Source organism: Mus pahari, chromosome 23, assembly GCF_900095145.1.
Source record: "Mus pahari chromosome 23, PAHARI_EIJ_v1.1, whole genome shotgun sequence".
Lineage (NCBI taxonomy): Eukaryota > Metazoa > Chordata > Mammalia > Rodentia > Muridae > Mus > Mus pahari.
The window spans coordinates 11,207,975-11,227,781 of NC_034612.1; the positions used below are offsets into that span (position 1 = coordinate 11,207,975).

Genomic DNA, 19,807 nt, shown 5'->3' on the forward strand with positions numbered 1-19,807 from the left:
CTTTCTTTCTTTCTTTCTTTCTTTCTTTCTTTCTTTCTTTCTTCTTCTTCTTCTTCTTCTTCTTCTTCTTCTTCTTCTTCTTCTTCTTCTTTTTCTTCTTCCTTCTTCTTCTTCTTCTTCTTCTTCTTCTTCTTCTTCTTCTTCTTCTTCTTCTTCTTCTTCTTCTTCTTCTTTTTCTTCTTCTTCTTCCCCTCCCCTTCCTCTTCCCCTTCCTTTTCCTCCTCCTTCCCCCTCCTCCTTGCCCTCCTCTTCTATTAGGCCTGCTCACAGGAGCATGGGTGAGGGGTTATCTATATGAGCATCTTACCAATGGCTCAATCACTGAAGAAAATGTTTTCCTTCCCACAGCAACCATTAACTGCCTATAGATCCCCAGGAAGGGCGAAGCCTCCTCAGCGCCTCCCCCCTCCATGACCCCTGGGGAAGATAACTCAGTCTTGTGTAGGTCTCACACAGGCAGGCAGCCAGCAGCTGCTCTGATGGTCATGTTACCAGCAGGCACTGTCCCACAGCGCTCCATTCCTTCCCAGCCTGTCTCTGTGCCCCTTTACCAAGATGAGCCTGAGCCTTGGAGGAATATCATAGATGCCTCGCTTAGAGCTGAGCATCCAGTAGTTACTTTTTCTCAGTACTGTACCCAGTCATAGTGTGTAACTGATATCCAGTGCAGAATGAAGCTTTTCTGACCAAAGCTGACAGCAGCATTAAGTTATGAAGATGAACATGAATATCTACAAGACAATTTGGTGGGCACAACTTATCCATAACAACCAACCATAGCACGTTTCCTGCGAGGATCTGTCGTCCTCCCAGCCACAGGCCTCTGATCAGCTTTGTTGTAGGAGTGTGACTCCCCTCCCCCTCCAGCACTTATGCCATTATTGCCCCAGTGAGGCCCATCCTGCCTGGCAGGTCAGTAGGGTGTGCTTAGTCCTCTCAGCTGAATGGACTGTTGACGGCTTTTCCCCAGCAGCCCACCTGGTACTGCCAGCACCGTGAAAGCTCGCCAGCAGGGAGGACACTTCCAGTTTCTCCTGCATTTGGGGGAAAGGGTGTGTGTGTGTGTGTGTGTGTGTGTGTGTGTGTGTGTGTGTGTCCACTATGACTATATCAATTTAGCATCCTTTTGGTTTTGGCTTTTGTGAGGTCGGGTCTCCCTATGTAAGCCAGGGCTGTCAGGGAGACCATGCTTGTTCCATCTCAGCTGTGTTCACAGCATTAGCCTCCATACCTGACTTACAAGCGATCCTTGCCTACCATCTCTCTGCGGGTAGAGCCTTGCTCACTCTTAGGCTATGAGGATTAAGGCCTATAATTTTACAGAGCTAGCAGTTGACTGGCCCAGGGATGATTCATTCCACAAACTCTTCACATCCACTGACAGGCATTCTCTTCCATGCTCAAGACACTGGTAAGCAGGCAGGGAGATTTACGTAAGAGTGAGTTGGGCAGCCTCATACATGGATCAGAACGTCTTAGAGAGTAAATCCGCAGGAAGAGAAAGGGCAGGATGGGTGTTTTCTAAAAATGCTTTTAGATTTCTTTACTTTATGAGTATAGCTGTTTTGCCTGCATGAATGTCTATGTGCCACCTGTGTGCCTGCTTCCTGCAGAGACCAGAAGACAGCAATGGATTCCCTGGGACTGGAGTTAACAGTGGTTGTAAGCCATCCTGTGGGTGCTGAACCCAGACCCTCTGCAAGAGCAGGAAGTGCTCTTAACTCCTGAGCCATCTCTCAGGCCCAAGGCAGATGTTTTGGTAGACAGTGGCTGAGAGGAGGTGGGGAAGGATTGACGGGGTGCCTAGCGTTTGAACTGTGGATTGAGTGACGAAAAAGAACTAGCACAGAAGAGCAGCAAGTGGCAAGGAAGCAGGGTCATTGGACTGTAATGGCAGGCAGAAGACACAGGAAATGAGGTCTAGCCTAGGTCATATATGGGTTGTGAACCATTGAAGGGTTTTACGTATTCCCCTTAAAATGTGACTAAAGCCAGCAGGTTAGACTGCTGTACAGTTAGTGGCTCTGCATTCTCCAAATGTTGGTGGTGTCCTCCCTGTGTGTCTTGGTGCTCTCCCAGGGCACGGTGCCTGTTCAGCAGACGAAGGAAGGAAAATTGACAAGGCTTAGGCAACAGGGCAGTTGTGCAGTTGTGAGTGGGAGTGCCCTGCTTCACTGCCAGCTGCCCTAGCTGCAGGCGGTGCCTTTAGACTGCGCTGCCTCCTGCCTTGCCCTGTTCTTTGAGCCGAGGAGCAAATTAAAAAGAAGCCTGAGGCCTATGTGGTCTCCTTTTGGGTACTCAGTTTCTGTTGAGGTTTAGGCGCATGATACCCTCCAATTAAGGTCTAGCTAAGAGAAGAAGGCAGCAAGCAGAATCTCTCATCGCATCCAGACTGTCATTAGTCCGGGCAGGTGCTGTTGGTTACCTGGAGTGCTGCCAGGCAGGCCTTGTGCATCTTGAAAGCACCTTCTCTTCAGTCCTACTTACCTCCCAGACTCCCCAGTGTGGAGATGCTGTGTGAAGTGGATGACCGTAACAATGTCATGGATCAGTCTGACCACAGTGTTAGATGAGATCCTCGTCCGTGGGGATCAGGTGGTACCAGACGGAGACTGTCAGTATGCGACCCTCCCAGATGCTTGGTGCTTGAGCCCCATGGGAAGTTTTCTCTCTGCAGCTGTGAGGAGAGCATTTCCCATCCTACCAGAGCCAGTGTTGTGGTGACGATGCTGAATTCTGACCTATAACAGCAGATAGACCTGTCTAGGAGCCTTGCCCTGTGGTTAATAAAATCAACACTGGCTGCCTGCTTACTTGGTTTTCAGTGTGGGAGGCTTTTCCATTCCTTCCTTTTCTCTCTAGGGGGTCACTGAAGACCTTTGTCCACACAGTTCACCTGCTGCAGAGACAGACTGAGCTGGGCTCCCTGCCTGTCGCCGATGTTTTATATAGGTAAGTCGTCCCTTACCTATTAAACAACTCATCTTGTTTCTCTAAACAAGAGTGCATAGAGGCTCTTAGGATAAACAGATTATTAATCTTACCAATTAATAATTCATAGCTTTGACTAGATGTAGAATCATAGCTAACTGTTGAAGGATGTGAAAGTGTTCCTCGAGTGTTCTTTTCATTTTTTAATTTAAAGTCGGTAATGAATTCTTACTGTAATATGAGATGACAGTGTGTTCAGATGTAAAGAAGAAATTGAAAGCACCCATGATCTCACTATCCAGTAAGACCCACTTATATTATTTGGGTCTGTGTTCTTCCTAACACAGGACCTTCTTTATCCCTCATACACATTATCTATTTAGTAAAGCATACATTTAGGCTGGGGATGTCAAATCAGGTGTGGTGGCTTATGTTCATTCTAGCCCTCGGGAGACGGGCAGATGGATCAGGGAGTTAAGGCTAGCCTGGGCTACATGAGGCAGTAGTACTAAAATGTAAAGCCAAAAACATTTAAGTAAATAGAAATAGAATGAGTATACACACACACACACACACACACACACACATATATATATATATATGAATATATATATATATATATATATACACACACACACAGATAAATTTAAAATTTTAAGCATGTTAAAGTTTTTATTTGCTTGTTTGTTTGTTTGCCTGGGTGTGGGTATGCACACATGGTGTGGAGTGTATGTATGGAAGAGAGCCACATACAGAACTCAGTTCTTCCCTTCTCATCATGCTGTGTTAGAGTCTCTTTTACCTCTGCACACTCACTCCAGGCTATCTGACCACTCTGATCTCAGCGTGCAAGTGCTGGAGTAGAGAGAGGTGTATGTCGCCACATGGCATTTACACAGGTCCCAGGACTTGAACTCTGGCCTCAGGCTTCCAGAGCTGATGCTTTTGGGCACTGAATCGTCTCCCTGGCCCAGCACTTTATAATTACTGCCTTGTAATTTTTCACTAAAATACACTGTAAATACCACTCAGATGCATATTTCTTTGAACCATTTGTGTTTGTTCTCTGAGCTGCTAAGAAGACTGTTAGTTCCTGGAATGGACACGCTCAGCTCTTTGTAATTCACCCCTTCACAGGTTGCTGCTTTTGGAAGGGGGACCTGGATCCCCATCCTGTTTGCTTGGGGGCAAACACATAGTATCTTGGGGATATGAGGACATGTTGCCAGCACCAGACAGCAACACTGGCTCCAGCTCTGAAAACAAAGGTAACACAAGGGCTTTGCCCTGGGATTGACGTGGGGCTGTGAGAAGAGCGGTTTCAGATCACTGCGGCAAATGCTTTAGTGCAGCCCCTTGTTCCTCTCAGCGGAAAGCTGAAGATCCCCGCACAGTGTGCTCATTGTTTGCTTGGTCAGTGCAAGTCTAAAGGCTGACATTCAGGGAGACAAGTCTAGGGACAGGCGTGACGTCCCAGCCAAGGCCTTCCTGGGACCCTAGCAGAGTGACATAGCTTACTTCACTTGGTTCCTGGGTTTTTGAGAGGTGCAGAAGCCACCTACAGTGGACATTTGTAAGAGGGTCAGACATGCTCCTGATGCCATTTCTTCTATTCATTAACTGTGCTCATTTATGGTCCCTCCTGTCCTAAAACAAAAGAAGGCTCAAGGAAGCTTAAACTATTAAGTCCCCTACACAATGTAGGCACCGTTGGGATATTTTTATATAGTTTTGTAGGGTTATATGCTAGTTTTTTACATGAACTCAGCAAAAATAGCAGACGCTCTCTTAAGTGACTGACTTGCCAGACTTTTCAGGTGACTTGGGCTGCTGCATTGGCATGGCAACTGTTTAGATCAGCACCCGTGCTCATCAGTTCTGCTCAGTTCTGGGTACTGCCTCCCCCTGGGCAGCACAGCATTGCTTCCAAACTAGTCTGTCACTGGGATTGGCCATCAGTTATTATAATGACCTTCCTTACCATAACATTATAACTTAGAACGTCATTATCTGTTACATACCTGATGAAGTAGGACTAAGTAAAGAAAAGGCCCCAAAGGTTCAGAGCCTGTCCTGCACATCTCTTCATTCCCAGCCCTTTATGAGACTTCTTCCTGGTCAGCCCCAAGGCTGCTCAGCTTACAGCCTGGAGCCATTCTCTGATAGCCCTTCTGGAGAGGCCTGGGAGGAGGAGGAGCAAGGAAGGCTCCCTCCCTCCCCACAGGGTTGCCAGAGAGCATGCCACCTGCTGGGCCCAGGCAGTGCTCAGGTGTGCTCTGGCCCCTCGTGGGGCCTTACTCTATTCTCTCTGAGGGGGGCTCCCTTCTGAGGGTGGCACTGTCAGGCTGGTGTGCCTGCTTTTGTGTTTAGGTGGCCGGTGCTGTTCTTAGAGTACTCACCATTGTCTTCCGCTCCCCTTCCTCCTTTTTCCCCTTTCCTATTCTAATTTTCTTCCTTCCTCTTCCCCACCCCACCCCTTTTCTTCCTTCCTTTCTTTTGGGGACAGACAGACTCTTGTTGTGTGCCCCAGGTTGGTTTTGATTTTCAGGATTCAAGGAGTCCTTTTTGTCTCAGCTTCTCTGGTTAGAACAGTTCTGTGTAGCTTCTAATACGGAAGCATTCGGCATTGGCAGGATTTGTGAGGACACTATAATAGACCCTCTGGATTATCAACCCCAGGCCAGTTTTGTTTAGTTGTTCCCCTTCACTCCTGTCTCGTCAGACTTGCACACGAAAGGACTTGAACTATGATCTGAAGCTGGACCTTACTAGTTTCCTGTGAGGATGGACCTTACTAGTTTCCCGTGAGGATATTTAAGATGTCACAAGGTGTGGTGGGGCAGGTGGATCTCTGTGAACTGGAGGACAGCCAGAGTTTGTTGTCCTCGTTGCTCCTTCAGAGGACCTGGTTTGATTTCCAGCACCGGCACGAAAGAGAATATCTGTCTCCTGGCCTCGCCAGGAAGTGCATGCCATGGTGAGCATACAGGCAAGCAGCACAGCCATATGCATAAAATAACATAAGTAAGTCTCAGAAACAGTATACAAAGGTTATGGTGTAAAGTCAATAATCGAAAACGATTGTCTACTTTCATGTTTTCCTCTTCCCGTCTTCCTTCCTTCCTTTCTTTCATTTTAGAATTAGTAGTTCCCTATTCTCTCAGATTAGACTGGAAATTTATGACAATACCATACTCAGTGTGGGGTTTGAGTGTTAGGACATTGAATTTCCTCTAGAGTGGTATGCTTCAAGCACACAAACTCCCTTGAAATACAGCGAGGGGAAAATTGTAAAAGTAAACACTGAAAGTTACCAACAGCCTCAATTTAAGGCTTTTTTTTTTTTTTTTTTTTTAAATAGGTTAGTAAATCATTTACCACATAAACTTTTTTTTTTTTTTTTTCTTAGAATGGGGAACCAATAGGCAGGTAGGAGATATAATTGCTGTTCTTGAAAGAAAGGAGGCAGCTGGGCAGTGGTGGCGCACGCCTTTAATCCCAGCACTTGGGAGGCAGAGGCAGGCAGATTTCTGAGTTTAAGGCCAGCCTGGTCTACAGAGTGAGTTCCAGGACAGCCAGGGATACACAGAGAAACCCTGTCTCGAAAAGACACCCCCCCCCAAAAAAAAAAAAAAGAAAGAAAGGAGGTGGCTGGGGAAATGGCTCAGCAGGTACAGGTGTTTGCTGCCACATCTGACACTTGACATTGGTCCTCAGGTCCCACATGGAAAGAGAGAACAGAGTCTGCAGGTTGTCCTCAGACCTATATACAAGCACATGCTCTCTCTCTCTCTCTCTCTCTCTCTCTCTCTCTCTCTCTCTCTCTCTAAATTAATAGATAAATAAATGTAGTAAGACATAAAAGGAGGTCATGTTTTCCTGCTATTCTTTCCAGATAGAACTGATGAACCCAAAGAACATGACTTTATTTAGTTCCACATTTGTTGTTAATATAACAACATAATTCCATTTCCATTAGGGAACATTGGCTTGGCACCAAACAGCAACTTAGGTGCATTGCTGTGTGATCTGAGCTAGCCGCAGCTTAGCCCTTGAGGTACATGTTATTACCCTCATCTTAGAGATGAAAAGACTGCGGTTCAGAGAGGCCCCCAGTCCCCCAGTGAATGCCTGGTTCCCAAGAGCCCTTCCTGTTAAGTGCTTGTTCTCAGTCATGTCAGGTCAGTTAGGGTTCTAAACTTGATGCAGGCCCGTTGCTTTGCTTTTTGCAAAAGAGAAGAAAAATCATTTGGCAGGTGGGCCAAGTGGCCTGCCAATAACCATCTGTCTTTAGTCCTGGAAACCAATCCCAATTTCCACATGCTTTTTTCTGTTAGATTTTGGGGTGCAAGCCATTTACTCTGGAAGTAGCATTAAGATTGTTTTTGAATTAGGAATTCATGTCAGTTAATTCCTAAGGCTTTTTTAAATTAAAAAATCATTTTTTATAGCCTCATTCATTCTGTGTGGGACTAATTTCAGATGCTGACTTGGGACGCTGTCTCACCGCAGACGGGCATTACCTGTACACTACCAACTCTGCTGGAAGAGGAGTGAGCAAGCTGGGCTCTGGACTGCATGGCACGCTCAGGTCAGTGGTGGGCCTTGCCCAGTGAGGCTTGGACTCTCGCTCAAACAGTCAGCAAAGGCGGCACCAGCCGATGTCCTGATCCCTTATGCTGGTGACCAAGTAGCAAGTCTGAGCCTACAGACAGGTTCCTCGTCCCCACTCTGTAAGACCTCTCTAGCTTTGCTCTCACTGAGGCGCCTGCTAACCTGGCTGGAAGTTCCTCATAGGGACCAGCTTTTTAAAGAGGCTTTTACTTAATACAAGACTGACTTATTTTACTTTCTGTGCATGTATGCTTTACCTGCCCCTGAGTATGTGTATGCGCAGTAGATGGGAGCCTAGTGCCTGTGAAGACGGTGTCGGATTCCCTGGAGCTGAGCTAGTTGTGAGCTGCCACGTGGGTGCTGGGACTTGAATCTAGGTCCTCAGCAAGAAGCACTTTAACTGTTGAGCCATCTCTCCAGCCTAAGATTTTTATTTTTAATGTGTGTGTGTGTGTGTGTGTGTGTGTGTGTGTGTGTGTGTGTGTACACATATATTAGTATAGTGTCCATGGCCCTGGGATCCCTGGAGTTGGGAGTTACAGGTAGTTGTGAGCTACCATACAGGTGCTTTGCAAGGGCAGGAAACATTCTTAACTGATGAGCCATTTCTACCCTCTACCCCGTCACCCCCAGTTTCTTCAAGTCAGGGTCACCCTGGCTGTCCTGGAGATTGCTTTGTAGAGCAGGTGGCCTCCAAGTCAGAAATCCTCTTGCCTCTGCTAGAATTAAAGGCCTGTACCACGCCATGGGCTTCCTTCTTTTTTTCTTTCTTTCTTTCTTTCTTTCTTTCTTTCTTTCTTTCTTTCTTTCTTTCTTTCTTTCTTTCTTTCTTTCTTTCTTGATATGGTCTCATTATAGCCTAGGCTGACCACAAACTGTCTATGTAGTCAAGGCTAGCACTGAACTCATGCCCTTCCTGAGTTCTGGGCTTACAGTGTAAAAGATTTTTTTATAAGATGATGCCATGACTTTGTATTGATAAATGGACATATTTCTGGTTAAATCTTCTTTGTACTTGGATTTGACATTAGACTAGAGATAATTTTCAGTTAATCAGTAAGATCTGTGAATTCTGTCAAACCATCCTTGAGATGTTTTTATAGTTGAGATACATTTAGTCAGTCAGACCTTTTCTCCGATTAGTTCTCCTCCTCCTCCATCATTATGGGGAATTAAATGTTTGCTGTAGTTTGTCAGTTCCGAAGTTGATATAACTTATGTTCCTTCTCTTTTAGCTATTTTGCCCAGCTAATTGTAAAGAATTAGGTGAGAAATGTTTGTGTTTGTGAATGCCCGTGTAGTGTTGCAGCCCGAGATCCCACTCCTGTCTCTCGTGTCTTCCAGAGGGTTTGTGTACTGTCGCAACGAGGAGCTGGAGCCAGGGTGGGTGGCATACGGCAGTGGCCACCTACTCCATCGGCCTGTGTCTTTTGACAATAAACCTCACTCCCTTTTCCAGGTCATAGACCAGAACACCCTGCAGGTGAGTATGCGATACTCATAGCAGCTCTTCTCCTGCATGGCCCCTCTCTGTTGCTATCCTTCAGGGTTTCCCAGTGATTTGACTGAATAGGTTGTGTAATCTGTCTTAACCTTTCTTTATTTGTTCATTATTTATTTCCACGTGAATGAATTTGTTTATTTAAACTATTGGGTTTTTTAGAATTATTTCTTTATTTTATGTTTATGAGTACACTGTAGCTGTCTTCAGACACTCCAGAAGAGGGCATCAGATCCCATTATAGATGTTTGTGAGTCACCAAGTGGTTGCTGGAAATTGAACTCAGGACCTCTGAAAGAGCAGTCAGTGCTCTTAATCAATGAGCCATTTCTCTACCCCTATTTAAACTATTTTTATATCTGTTTTTATTTTTATTATTACATTTATTTATTCATTCATTTTTGGGGAAGACACTTGCTTCTGGTAGTCCATCTTCTCTTTCTGTCCTGTGGGTCCTGAGGATGGAACTCCGATGGTCAGGCTTGGTACCAAGGGGATTTAGCCGCAGGGCTGGTTAGGTTGACATCTTGCCATCTTGCCCATGAGTGCTCTTAAATTTTTAAAAAATTTTATTTATTTAAAATTTTTATTATGTCTGTGTAAATGCATACCATGTGAGCATAGGTGCCCATGAGCCTGAAGAGGGCATCATATCCCCTGGTGCTAGAGTTACAGGTGGTTGTGAGCCACCTAGCACAGCAGTTGTATGGGTGTGGTCACTTATGCCACAGTCAATGTGTCCCGATGAGAGGAAGTGGCTTTTCTTCCACTCTGAGACTGGAAGCTCAAAGTCAGGTGGTTAGATTCCACTGTACTCTCTGAGCCAGCTGCCCACCTGTGCAGACCTGGGTTTTAGGCCCAGCTGGCCTCAGGCTCACTGTGTAGCTGAGGGTGACTTTGAACTCCTGACACTCCTGCTGGGATCACAGACCTGGTACCCCACCAGTGAGCTAGTGTGGTTTGCTCTTGGTTTTGGGTCTTCCTAGGTATGTAGCCCGAGCAGTGGCTGAGCCAGAGGAAGGGATGACCGAGAACTGTCTTCCTGGGCCCTGGAGGCGGCAGTGGGCTGCTCTAATGACTCTTACTTGGGTTTTTCATCTTTTCTTTTCTTCCATTTTCTTTTTAAAAATCTGGTCCGTGCCTTTATTGGTTGTCATTTCCTCTTATATTAAGTGCAGTGTCTGGCAACAGGAATTGGGGTGCTGGTGCTGGTGCTGGGAGTACTTCATGCTACAGGCAGTGTGTCCAGATTAGAGAGAGTGGGTCTGACGTGTGTGTGTGTGTGTGTGTGTGTGTGTGTGTGTGTGTTCCTGGAACAGTCTTCTTGCTGTAGCCTCTTAAGTTGCTGGATTAACAGGAGTGTGCCACCACATGTGGCTTAAAAATATTCTTCCCCCAAGACAACCTCATGTAACCCAGGCTGGCCTTGAACTCACTTGGTAGCCACAGATGACCTTAAATTTCTGGTCCTACCTTCATGCTTTTGGTGCTGGGGTTACAAGCATGTACTCCAAGCCTGTTTTTTAAATCTCGTTCTCAATGTTGGAATATCCATGCAGAGCAGATTTTAAGAACTTGGTAAATATTTTTCTATCACAATGTAATGAGTTAATGTCCATTTTCCTTTGTTGTTTGCTGTCGATGTTTACAGTCTATTGTATGTTCCTCCCATATAACTTTATGTGTTATTCTTAGATATAAATAACAGTTTTATTCTGATAAGGAACCTAATGAATTCTCCTTTTCGACTTGTAAGTGTCAGTGAGCTGACACATCAGATTTGAATTTTTTGTCCTGTGCTAGGCATACTCATGCACTGGGGAGGCAGAGGCAGGTGGATCTCTGTGAATTCAAAAGTCAGCTTGGTCTACAGAGTGAGTTCCCAGACAGCGACATGTGTCTTGAAAAAAACCAAACCAACCAACCAAGCAAACAAAAAGGCTCCCTGCATCCCTCTAATGAAGGGCCTTTTTCCTGCTCAGGTGTGCCAGACAGTGCCCATGCCCGCCAGCCCGCTCCCCGTGGGCAGCACCATGAGCACCGTGCACCTTTCCTCCGATGGCACTTACTTCTACTGGATCTGGTCCCCTGCCAGCTTAAACGAGAAAACCCCAAAGGGCCATTCTGTCTTCATGGACATTTTTGAACTTGTGGTAAGTCTGAGCTCACTTTGTTCACTGCAGAAGTGTTTGAGGTCTGTATACAAAGAGCCTGCCACTTAGAGGGCCTGTTGTGCTCAGTCTCCTCAGCACCGGCTTCCTCCTGCACGCCCTGGAGGCTGCTGCTTTATAAAGGGCTCTGTGGGGTCAGTGCAGCCTAGCTTTTTGAAGGCTAATCTCACAAGAGAGGAGGTAACCTTACTGCATGCATTGCAGTGGATGGTCTTAGCAGAAATGTGTGGGGGTATAACTGAAATATCAAGAACGGCCCCCCAGACAGAAGTGAGTGCTTGGGAAGTTGCAGTTGGAGCCGTGAGGAGACACTGGCTGTCAGCTGAGTACTTGCTGTGAACCAATAGCGTTCTACCCTGGAGGTGGAACATAGTGATGGCCACGGGGGTTGGGCTGCTGATCCGGTGGAGCTTGAGTCCTGGCTGCAGGGCGGCTGAGCAGATAGGGGTGACAGTAGTGGAGAAATGAAAGGTTGCCCATAAGCAACCGAGAAGATAAGTGATGATTTCAGGCGGTGAGGGAACCAGTGTAGTTTGCCAGATAAAGAACTTGGCAAAGCCAGGTGTGATGGCTTCCAGAAGGCTGGAACCAGAGGAGCATCTATTTGAGGCCAGCCTTTGCTACATAATGAGCTTAAGGATGACTTGTGCTGCACAGCAAGGCAATGACTAAAAGAGGAAGAAAGAAGAGGGGCCTGGAGAGATGGCTCAGTGGTTGAGAGCACTGACTGTTCCTCCCAGCTCACAAACATTTGTTAACTCCAGTTCCAGGGGATCCAGCACCCTCATCTGGCCTCCATGGGCACTGCACAGACATGGTGCATAAACATACATGCAAGCGAAACACAAGAGATTTCAGAATAAATTAGATTAAAAGATATCTGACACAAGAATAGAAGATGCCCACACCATGGTACATTACTGTGAAATTTTATATTTTATATTACCTAGAATAAAGTGAGAATTCTGAAGTTTCTAGAAATAAAACATACACACACAAAAGTGGGTGAGGAATTAAGAAAAAAATCAGCTAGTTAGTAGGTTTCTTGGTGCAAAAGTAGAGATGTGTTCATAACCCGTGGGAAAATGATTCCCCAAGTGTGAAGACAACACACGGCTGTTCTTAGGTATCAGGCCGGCTGGAGGGGATGCCACAGCTCAAACATTCTTGCTGCAGCAGGAAGCAAATGCAGGAGAGGGTCTGCTTCAGGTTGGAAAGAGGCCTTTGAATCATTTGGGGGTCCTACTCAAACAAATCACCCGAGGGCTTTGTGACTCCATCTCGTTCCTTCCACTGGGACTCAGTTGGCAGCACCTACACTTGCCGAGGCATCTCGCAGGTTCTGCCCTAGAATCTTTGTTTTGTTTTGTTTTGTTTTTGTTGTTGTTGTTTTTCGAGACAGGGTTTCTCTGTATAGTTCTGGCTGTCCTGGAACTCACTCTGTAGAGCAGGCTGGCCTCAAACTCAGAAATCTGCCTGCCTCTGCCTCCCGAGTGCTGGGATTAAAGGCGTGTGGTCCCACGCCTGGCTCTGCCCCAGACTCTTGATCTTCCTAACCTGAGTGCTGGAATTATCTGCTGAGCTACCAGGCTTGGCTGGCTCTTTTCTTCCTTCTTTACTTTCTTTTTTTTGTCTTTGAGACAGGGTTTCACTATCTTAGGGTTTCATTGCTATAAAGAGACACCATGACCAGGGCAGCTCTTATAAAGAAAATATTTCATTGGGATTGGGACTGGCCCACAGTTTCAGAATTTTGGTTCATTCTTTCATGGTAGGAAGTGTATCGGCATGCAGGGAGATTCTGAGAGTTCTACAACTTGATCCTCAGGCAGCAGGAGGACACTGTGTGTCACATTGGGCATAGCTTGAACCTAGGAGACTTCAAAGTCTGCCTCCACAGTGATACACTTCTTCCAAAAGACCACACCTACTCCACCAGGGCCATACCTCATAATAGTGCCACTCCCTATGGGCTAAGCATTCAAACACATGAGTCCATGGGGGCCATGCCTGTTCAAACAACTGCACTAGCCCTGGCTGTCCTCAAGTGTACCGAGGTCTGCCTGCCTCTGCTCCCTGAGTACTGGCATCAGAGGCGTGCACCACTGTGCCTGGCTTTCTGTCCTTTCCTGAACCTTCTCGAGATGTGCATATCCCACCACCACCTAAGCTTTTCCCAGTTCAGAAGTGGCTTACCTTTTGCTGTTAAGTGGTCAAACATCCCTCTCCTTACTCGAGCTTATAGCTGTGTTGATTTGAACACCATTACAGAAACTGTAATGCAAAGGCAGGCACTTCTGCTCACTGTTTGTTCCTAGCCTTATGTGCCCATCACCTTAGCCGTCACGCACCACAGCGTGTTTCTTCCCTCCATGCTGACTCCTCTCCCCTCATTTGGCATATGGCTTTCTCCCTCAGGCACTCAGGTAGCTGTTCAGCCGGAGCCTGTCCAAGGAGCTCAGGTGCATAATTCACAGAGTACGCTGTCAGCAGGGCCTAAGTAACCGGCTTGTCTTTCAGAATGCCTTATCATGACGTACCCTTTATGATTACTGAGTAACTAACCAGTATAGGAAGATGGTTAGGTTTATGATCTAAATACATGGAGTGTAGGGGCCAGAGATGACTCATTAGGTAAGGGAACCTGCTACCATGCCCAGTTACTTACGTTCAGTCCTCAGTACCCCTATGGTGGAAGGAGAGAATGACTTCTATAAATAGTCCACTGACCTTCAACAAGTACCCTGATGCATGTACACACACACACACACACACACACACACACACACACACACACACTGTTTTAGTTAGGTTCTATTGCTGTAGTAACACTGGCCAAAACCAACTTGAAGTAGGTGAGGGTTTATTTTAGCTTGTAGTCCATCATACCGGGAAGTCAGGGCAGGAACTTAAGGCAGGAGCCTGGACGCAGAGCTGACGCAGACCCCACAAAGGAAAGCTGCTTCCTGCCTTGCTCTCCACTGCTTGCTCAGCCTGTTTACTTTCTTTCATTTTTTAAAATTTATTTTAAAAGATTATTATTTATTTATTTTACATTCTGACCAAACTTTCTCCTCCTTCCTCTCCTTTTAGTCTCCCCGCCCCCCACTTCTCCTCTGTCCCCTACTCCCTTCCCCCTATGTCCACTCCTTGTTCTTTTCTCTTCAGGAAAGGACAGGCCTCATAGGGATATCAAGCAAACATGGCATAGCAAGCTGCCATAAGCCTAGGTACCTCCTCTCGCTCGTATTAAGGCTGGATGAGGCAACCCAGTGTGAGGGAAAGGGTCCTCAAAGCCTGCAAGAGTCAGAGACAGCCCCTGCTCCTACTGTCAGGAGTCCCACAAGAAGACCAAGTTCATGCCTAGGACAGTCCCATGCAGGCTCCCTGCTGGTGGTTCTGTCTCTGTGTCAGCCTGCTTCCTTACAGTCCAGGATTGCCTGCCTGCCCAGGGTGTCTCCGCCCACAGTGTGCTGAGCCCTCCCACATCACTCAGATCATTGGAGCCAGGGTGTGGTCGCCCTCACCTTTAGTCCCAGCAGTCTAGGAGGCAGAGGCAGGGAATCTCTGTAAGTCTGTGTAGTGAGTTCCAAGACAGCTAGGGGTAAGTAGTACAACACAGTCTAAAAAAGTCACCCAGAAGCACCAAACCTTAGAGGGGAAGGGAGGGAGGGAAGGAGGGAGGGAGGGAGGGAGGGAGAAGGAGGGAGGAAAGAAGAAAATCCCACAGTCAATTTTATCTTCTGGGGACATTTTCTCAGTTCAAGGTGTTCTCTTCCAAGATGATCTAGCTGTGCCAGGTTGACAAAAAAACTAAGCAGCATACACAGAAGGGAGGAAGAGGGGAGAGGGAGGGAGGGAGGGAAGGAGGAAGAAAGACACGCACAGGGGAGAAGGTGGAGCGAGTGCGGAGGGCATTCTTCATAGCTGACTATCCCAGTCAAGAGACTTCTAGCAGTGGTGATGTGGCTGTGTGGTCACAGGCAGCTCCCCTCTGCTGGGAGCATAACTGGACAGTGATAGCCAAGGTGGCCTCTCGTCCCCAGGACGCCCCACCACTACCCACTAGTCCAGGCTGAAGCAGGGCCAAGTTCTTCAGGGAGTGGAGCACTCACCGAGCTCCTGTGAGCCTTGTGCTAATGTGCGACAGTCACACGGTCAAGTTCAGAGTGGGAGAGAACACAACTGTGTGGGAACACACGATAGACCATCCTGCTCAGGATGCAAGCCTCCAGAAACCCCAGACCTTTGAGGCTGCAGAAGAGCCTGCTGGGCCCCGCTGGGTGGCCCTGTCCCTGTGCTTCCTTCCAGAGCTCTCCTGAGGTCCTGCTGCTTTTGTCCTGGGAGGGCTCCTGTAAGTGCAGCTCTGCATGCGGGGACTCAGTGCTACCTTTCCTCCTGTCACCTCTCACATCTTGGCCCTCTTCCCCTTTTCCCTAAGCTGCCCTCCATTAGTCACCCAAGTGTTTTGTTGATGTTTCCTTTTTCTGAAGCAGAGTCCTTCTATGGAGACCAGGCCTGCCTCTGCTATCAGAGTGCTGGATTCAAAGCATTTGCTACCAGGCCCGGTTCTTAATTCAGTTTTAAATGAGTAATTACTGTATTTCTCTGGGTAGCTGCTTGGTGAACCTTTGTCATCACAGATTTGTGTAGGAGCATGGGAGCTGATCAAGAAAAAGAGAAGAAACCATAAATGCAGCTGGTGCTAAATGTTGGGGAAAAGTTGGGCAGTTGTAGAAGCCAGGGACTCCTTGCTGTAGGCGACTGTTGAGGCCCTTCCTAACAGTAGGCTGAGCATTTGCTTGGGACTAAAGGAATTCTTGGGACATGGCATCTCGATGCTAAATCTAGACAGTCCTGCAAACTGCAGAGGGTAATAGTCTGTAAAGAGGGGACAGCAAGTAACAGAGCCTGCAGTAGTAGGCCAGTGTGGCATCCAGGAGGAGAAAGGCTGGGACGCCGTGAGAGACGGCCAGACAGAAGCAGCTGAGCTGAGGGGTTCAGCATACCCACAGAGGCCAGGGGCACCAGATCCCTTGGAGCTAGAGTTAAAGACAGTTGTGAGCCACCCTAGGGAGACAACGGGAGCCAAGTGCTCTTACCCACCGAGGCATCTCTCCAGCTTGAGATTTATTTATGTTTCAGAATGGTTGTTGGTTGGTGTGTGTGACAGATTTACAAGGTGGCAGTGTGGCCTGGCCTGGGGAAGCCCCCCAGTCACTGCACTCACTTAAGGCTCCTCCCAGCTGTGACCTGTTTTTGAGGTCAGCAGCTGTTCACCTCCCTGAGCTGCCTGGCTGAGAATTGCTAACCAGTCATGCCAGGAACCAGTGAGGGAGTAGACTTCCTTACAGATTACACAGGAGACCCCGTCCCCTAGTCTCCTGAGTCTGTGTAGCCCTTCCTCAGGACCAGGAGCAGCTGAGGCAGAGATGCATACAACAGGTGGTGTGGAGTGGCTAGATATTCAAGTGAGGGTCTCTGCCCTTCCCCACTCCTCCGTGAGGGATTAGTTAACAAACCAAGGGATAACCCTTTGTGCAAGGGGTGCAGCTGAACTCGCCAAGACAGTGGCTGCTTGGCTCAGAGTGCAGTCGCCCCCCACACTTAAGATTCTGCCAATTAGCTCCTCATGCCCTAAGCCTGCTGTTCTCCCTGCTCACTGGTGCTTCGTCGTCTCTGTTTGCAATGCGCCACATGCACTGAGGGACTGTTGTACATTGGCCATTGATTCCTCTGAGGGCCGGGTGGATAGTGCTTCCGAACACCAGCTTAAGGGGATCGATTTTTGTCTCGGATGCTTTTACAGGGTTATATTTAGAGTTGTGTAGCATAAATAGAGCATGCTGTAAGGAGGGGGTGCGTTACATTTTAGGGGCAAAGGGGGACTTAAGTAGAAATGCAAGGCAGGGGTGAGAGCAATGAGACTGGGGGACATGGCTTAAGGCAGATGTAGTAGAGAAAATGGGGTGTTACCACAGAGGTGTTTGAGAGAGGGCCTGTGGGGAGTGCCTTCTCAGTGCTGGGGTGTTGTGTGACCAAGGCTGTAGGCAGGCCCCTCTCAGGCAGCTGGCATTCAACGGCAGGCATGAGTGAGTCGCTGTGTGGTCGCTTCAGAAAGGTGAGTGTACTCAGAGGCTAAATAGTACAGTGTGCTCAGGTGGGGACGGCGGGGAGTTGGCTGCTAGTCAGGGACTGAGTTGGTGACTGTCGGAGATCTGGGGAGAGGAATGGGCCAGTCCCAGAGGGTCTCTGCACAGTGTGCCAGCTGATGTCTTGGCTGCCAAAGGCAGTCAGTGGCTTCTGGGAGCAGAGGTGTGGAGCTAGGAGGCAGGAGAGGAGAGGGCAGTGTCCCTGGGCTCTGCTTACTAATTAATGCAAAGTAAGTGCTCGCAGACACAAGCCAGAGTAAGCAGATGCCATGGACAAAAACAGGGGCTTCAGAGGGCTACGGCCAAGGCCACCCACAAGGAATTCAAGGGTATGGTGGAGCGGTGTCTCAGTCTTTAGGCTGCAGTGGGCTGTCCAGAGTTCTGCTCATGCGAGGTCAAGGTAAGAGGTAAGCCTCGGAGGGGTCAGAAGCAGAGGGTGTGGGAGCAGAGCCGCAGTTTGGGGGGGGTCCCATGAGTTTTGGACTTCTCTTGCCATTTGTATACCATCAGCCTTTCCTTCTGGACCCTGGCTTTGCTTTCTGTGGGCTTCTAAAGACTTGGTCCCTGGCACCCTTATTCCCTCAAGGGCCACAGCAGCAGGCCAGGCTTGCTGTCTTCCCTGCTGGGCTGGACTCCTGAGGCCCTCCATGTCTAGGAGGCTAGGTTTGCAGGGGCATTGGTTATACAGGCCTCCTGAGATAGATCAACATTTTTAGATCATTGTTTTTAAAATGCATTCTAACACACACATGAGCATGCACACATGCTGTTGTGTGTATGGAGGCCGTGGAACAACTTGTGGACATGGGTTCTTTCCTTCTACCATGTGTGTCATCAGGTGTGGCAGCAAGGACCTGTACTTTGTGAGCCATCTCACCGGCCAAGATCTGAGTCATTTGACAGTGAGTTGAAGCAGACTGTTCTCTTTGAAAGCAGAGAAGGTTGTCAGGACAGAGACGAAGAGGATAGTAGAGAGGAGCCAGGACCCAGAGGCGATCTCAAGTGCCCAAGTGACATGCTGCTTTTTAGGAAGTTAGCAACGGGAAAACACAGGATCTGGTCCTTGAATTAGAGAGAAAACGAGGAAGAGAAACATTCTGGGAAACACCCTGAACCTGTAACAATAACGTAGGCTAGGGAAGGTTTTGAGAAAAGAAGGCAGACACCTCATGTGCAGCTCCGTAATCTCAGTGCTGGAAGTCAGAGCTGCAGGAGTTCAAGGCCAACTTTGGCTGCATATGAACTTGAGTCCCTCCTGGGTTACATGAGATCCTGACTCAAAAAAGGAAAAGAAAGGTGGAGGGAGGAAGAAAGGCAGAGAGGGAAAGCAAGCAGTCAGACTGTGCTTCGGGTCAGACTCTGGTTGTTGAGAGACTTGGAGGCATCAGTGCTGGGTGAGAGAACTCCGTGCCCCACCGGGACACACTTGAAGCTTGGCGTGTGTGTAACCAGACTGGCTTGTTTCAGGATTCCTCTGCCATGGCCAGGCAGCTGCCTACTGTGGGAAGAGTGTTAGAACTAGTTAGCTTTCCAAAACACATTAGCCTCAGCAGCAGATCACAGACTCATAGGTTGGTCCTCCCCTGCCTTCCGTGTACCTGTCAGAAGGCTCACTATTAGTGAGCAGTGGCCTATGGGACTCAGTATTAGGCTTTAATCAACAGTGTTTTGCAGATTGCATGAATGCTGGCTGATTTCACTTTGATTGTGGGCTGCCATGAAAGCTGACAGCTCTGAGGTTGCGCTTAGCCTTCCCTGCCTGAAGCAGCATCTCTGGAGCATGGGAGTGGTTTATATGGTGAGATGTGTTTGCTCGGGTGGCCGGAAAATGCTTTGTAAGCACACAGGTCACACAAGTAGCCTCAGGATACCTGCTGACTGACTGACTGGAAGTATCATCTCAGGCCCTCTTTTCTCTTTAAATATCAGGTGGAAAATGGGGTATTTGTAGCCAACCCGCTTCAGGAACGCACAATCCTAATGAGAAAAGAGGGTGAGTCTGCTAAAAGCATTAATGAGATGCTCCTGAGCAGACTGTCTCGGTACAGAGCCTCTCCATCGGCGACTCTCGCGGCCCTGACTGGCTCCACCATCTCCAACACGCTGAAGGAGGATCAAGCAGGTGCGTTGTCTCTTCCTGACCACCTGCACAGGGCGGGCGCTGCAGCGTGCCCAGCTCACCTCACCTGTGCCTCTGGGCTATGGGCACCGTGGACCCTGGGGCAGCTCTGCCTTACCTGGAGCTCTCTCCACCATCACTGTCAGGGGAGATGTGCAGAAAAATGCAGCTAGCTACAGCAGTACACAACATAGTCCCAGCACTTAGGAAGCTAAGGCAGAGGGATCATGAGTTGGAGGCCAGCCTACGCTATGTGAGGTCACCCCAAACTCTGCCCCATGCTCTCAAAAAAAAAAAAAAAAAAAAAAAAAAAAAAAAA

The 19,807-nt window shown here is 48.0% G+C and overlaps 1 protein-coding gene across 5 annotated transcripts in view; it reads left to right on the plus strand.

The window, feature by feature from the left end:
* Hectd4 (HECT domain E3 ubiquitin protein ligase 4) overlaps nt 1-19,807 on the plus strand; it is a 150,583-nt gene that overhangs the window by 34,619 nt on the left and 96,157 nt on the right. For all 5 annotated transcript variants that reach the window (XM_029533784.1, XM_029533785.1, XM_029533786.1 and 2 more), the window contains exons 3-8: nt 2,863-2,952; nt 4,069-4,199; nt 7,414-7,522; nt 8,890-9,028; nt 11,029-11,199; nt 19,299-19,491. In XM_029533784.1, coding sequence (XP_029389644.1) covers nt 2,863-2,952; nt 4,069-4,199; nt 7,414-7,522; nt 8,890-9,028; nt 11,029-11,199; nt 19,299-19,491 — 833 coding nt within the window. The remainder of the gene's footprint in view (nt 1-2,862; nt 2,953-4,068; nt 4,200-7,413; nt 7,523-8,889; nt 9,029-11,028; nt 11,200-19,298; nt 19,492-19,807) is intronic.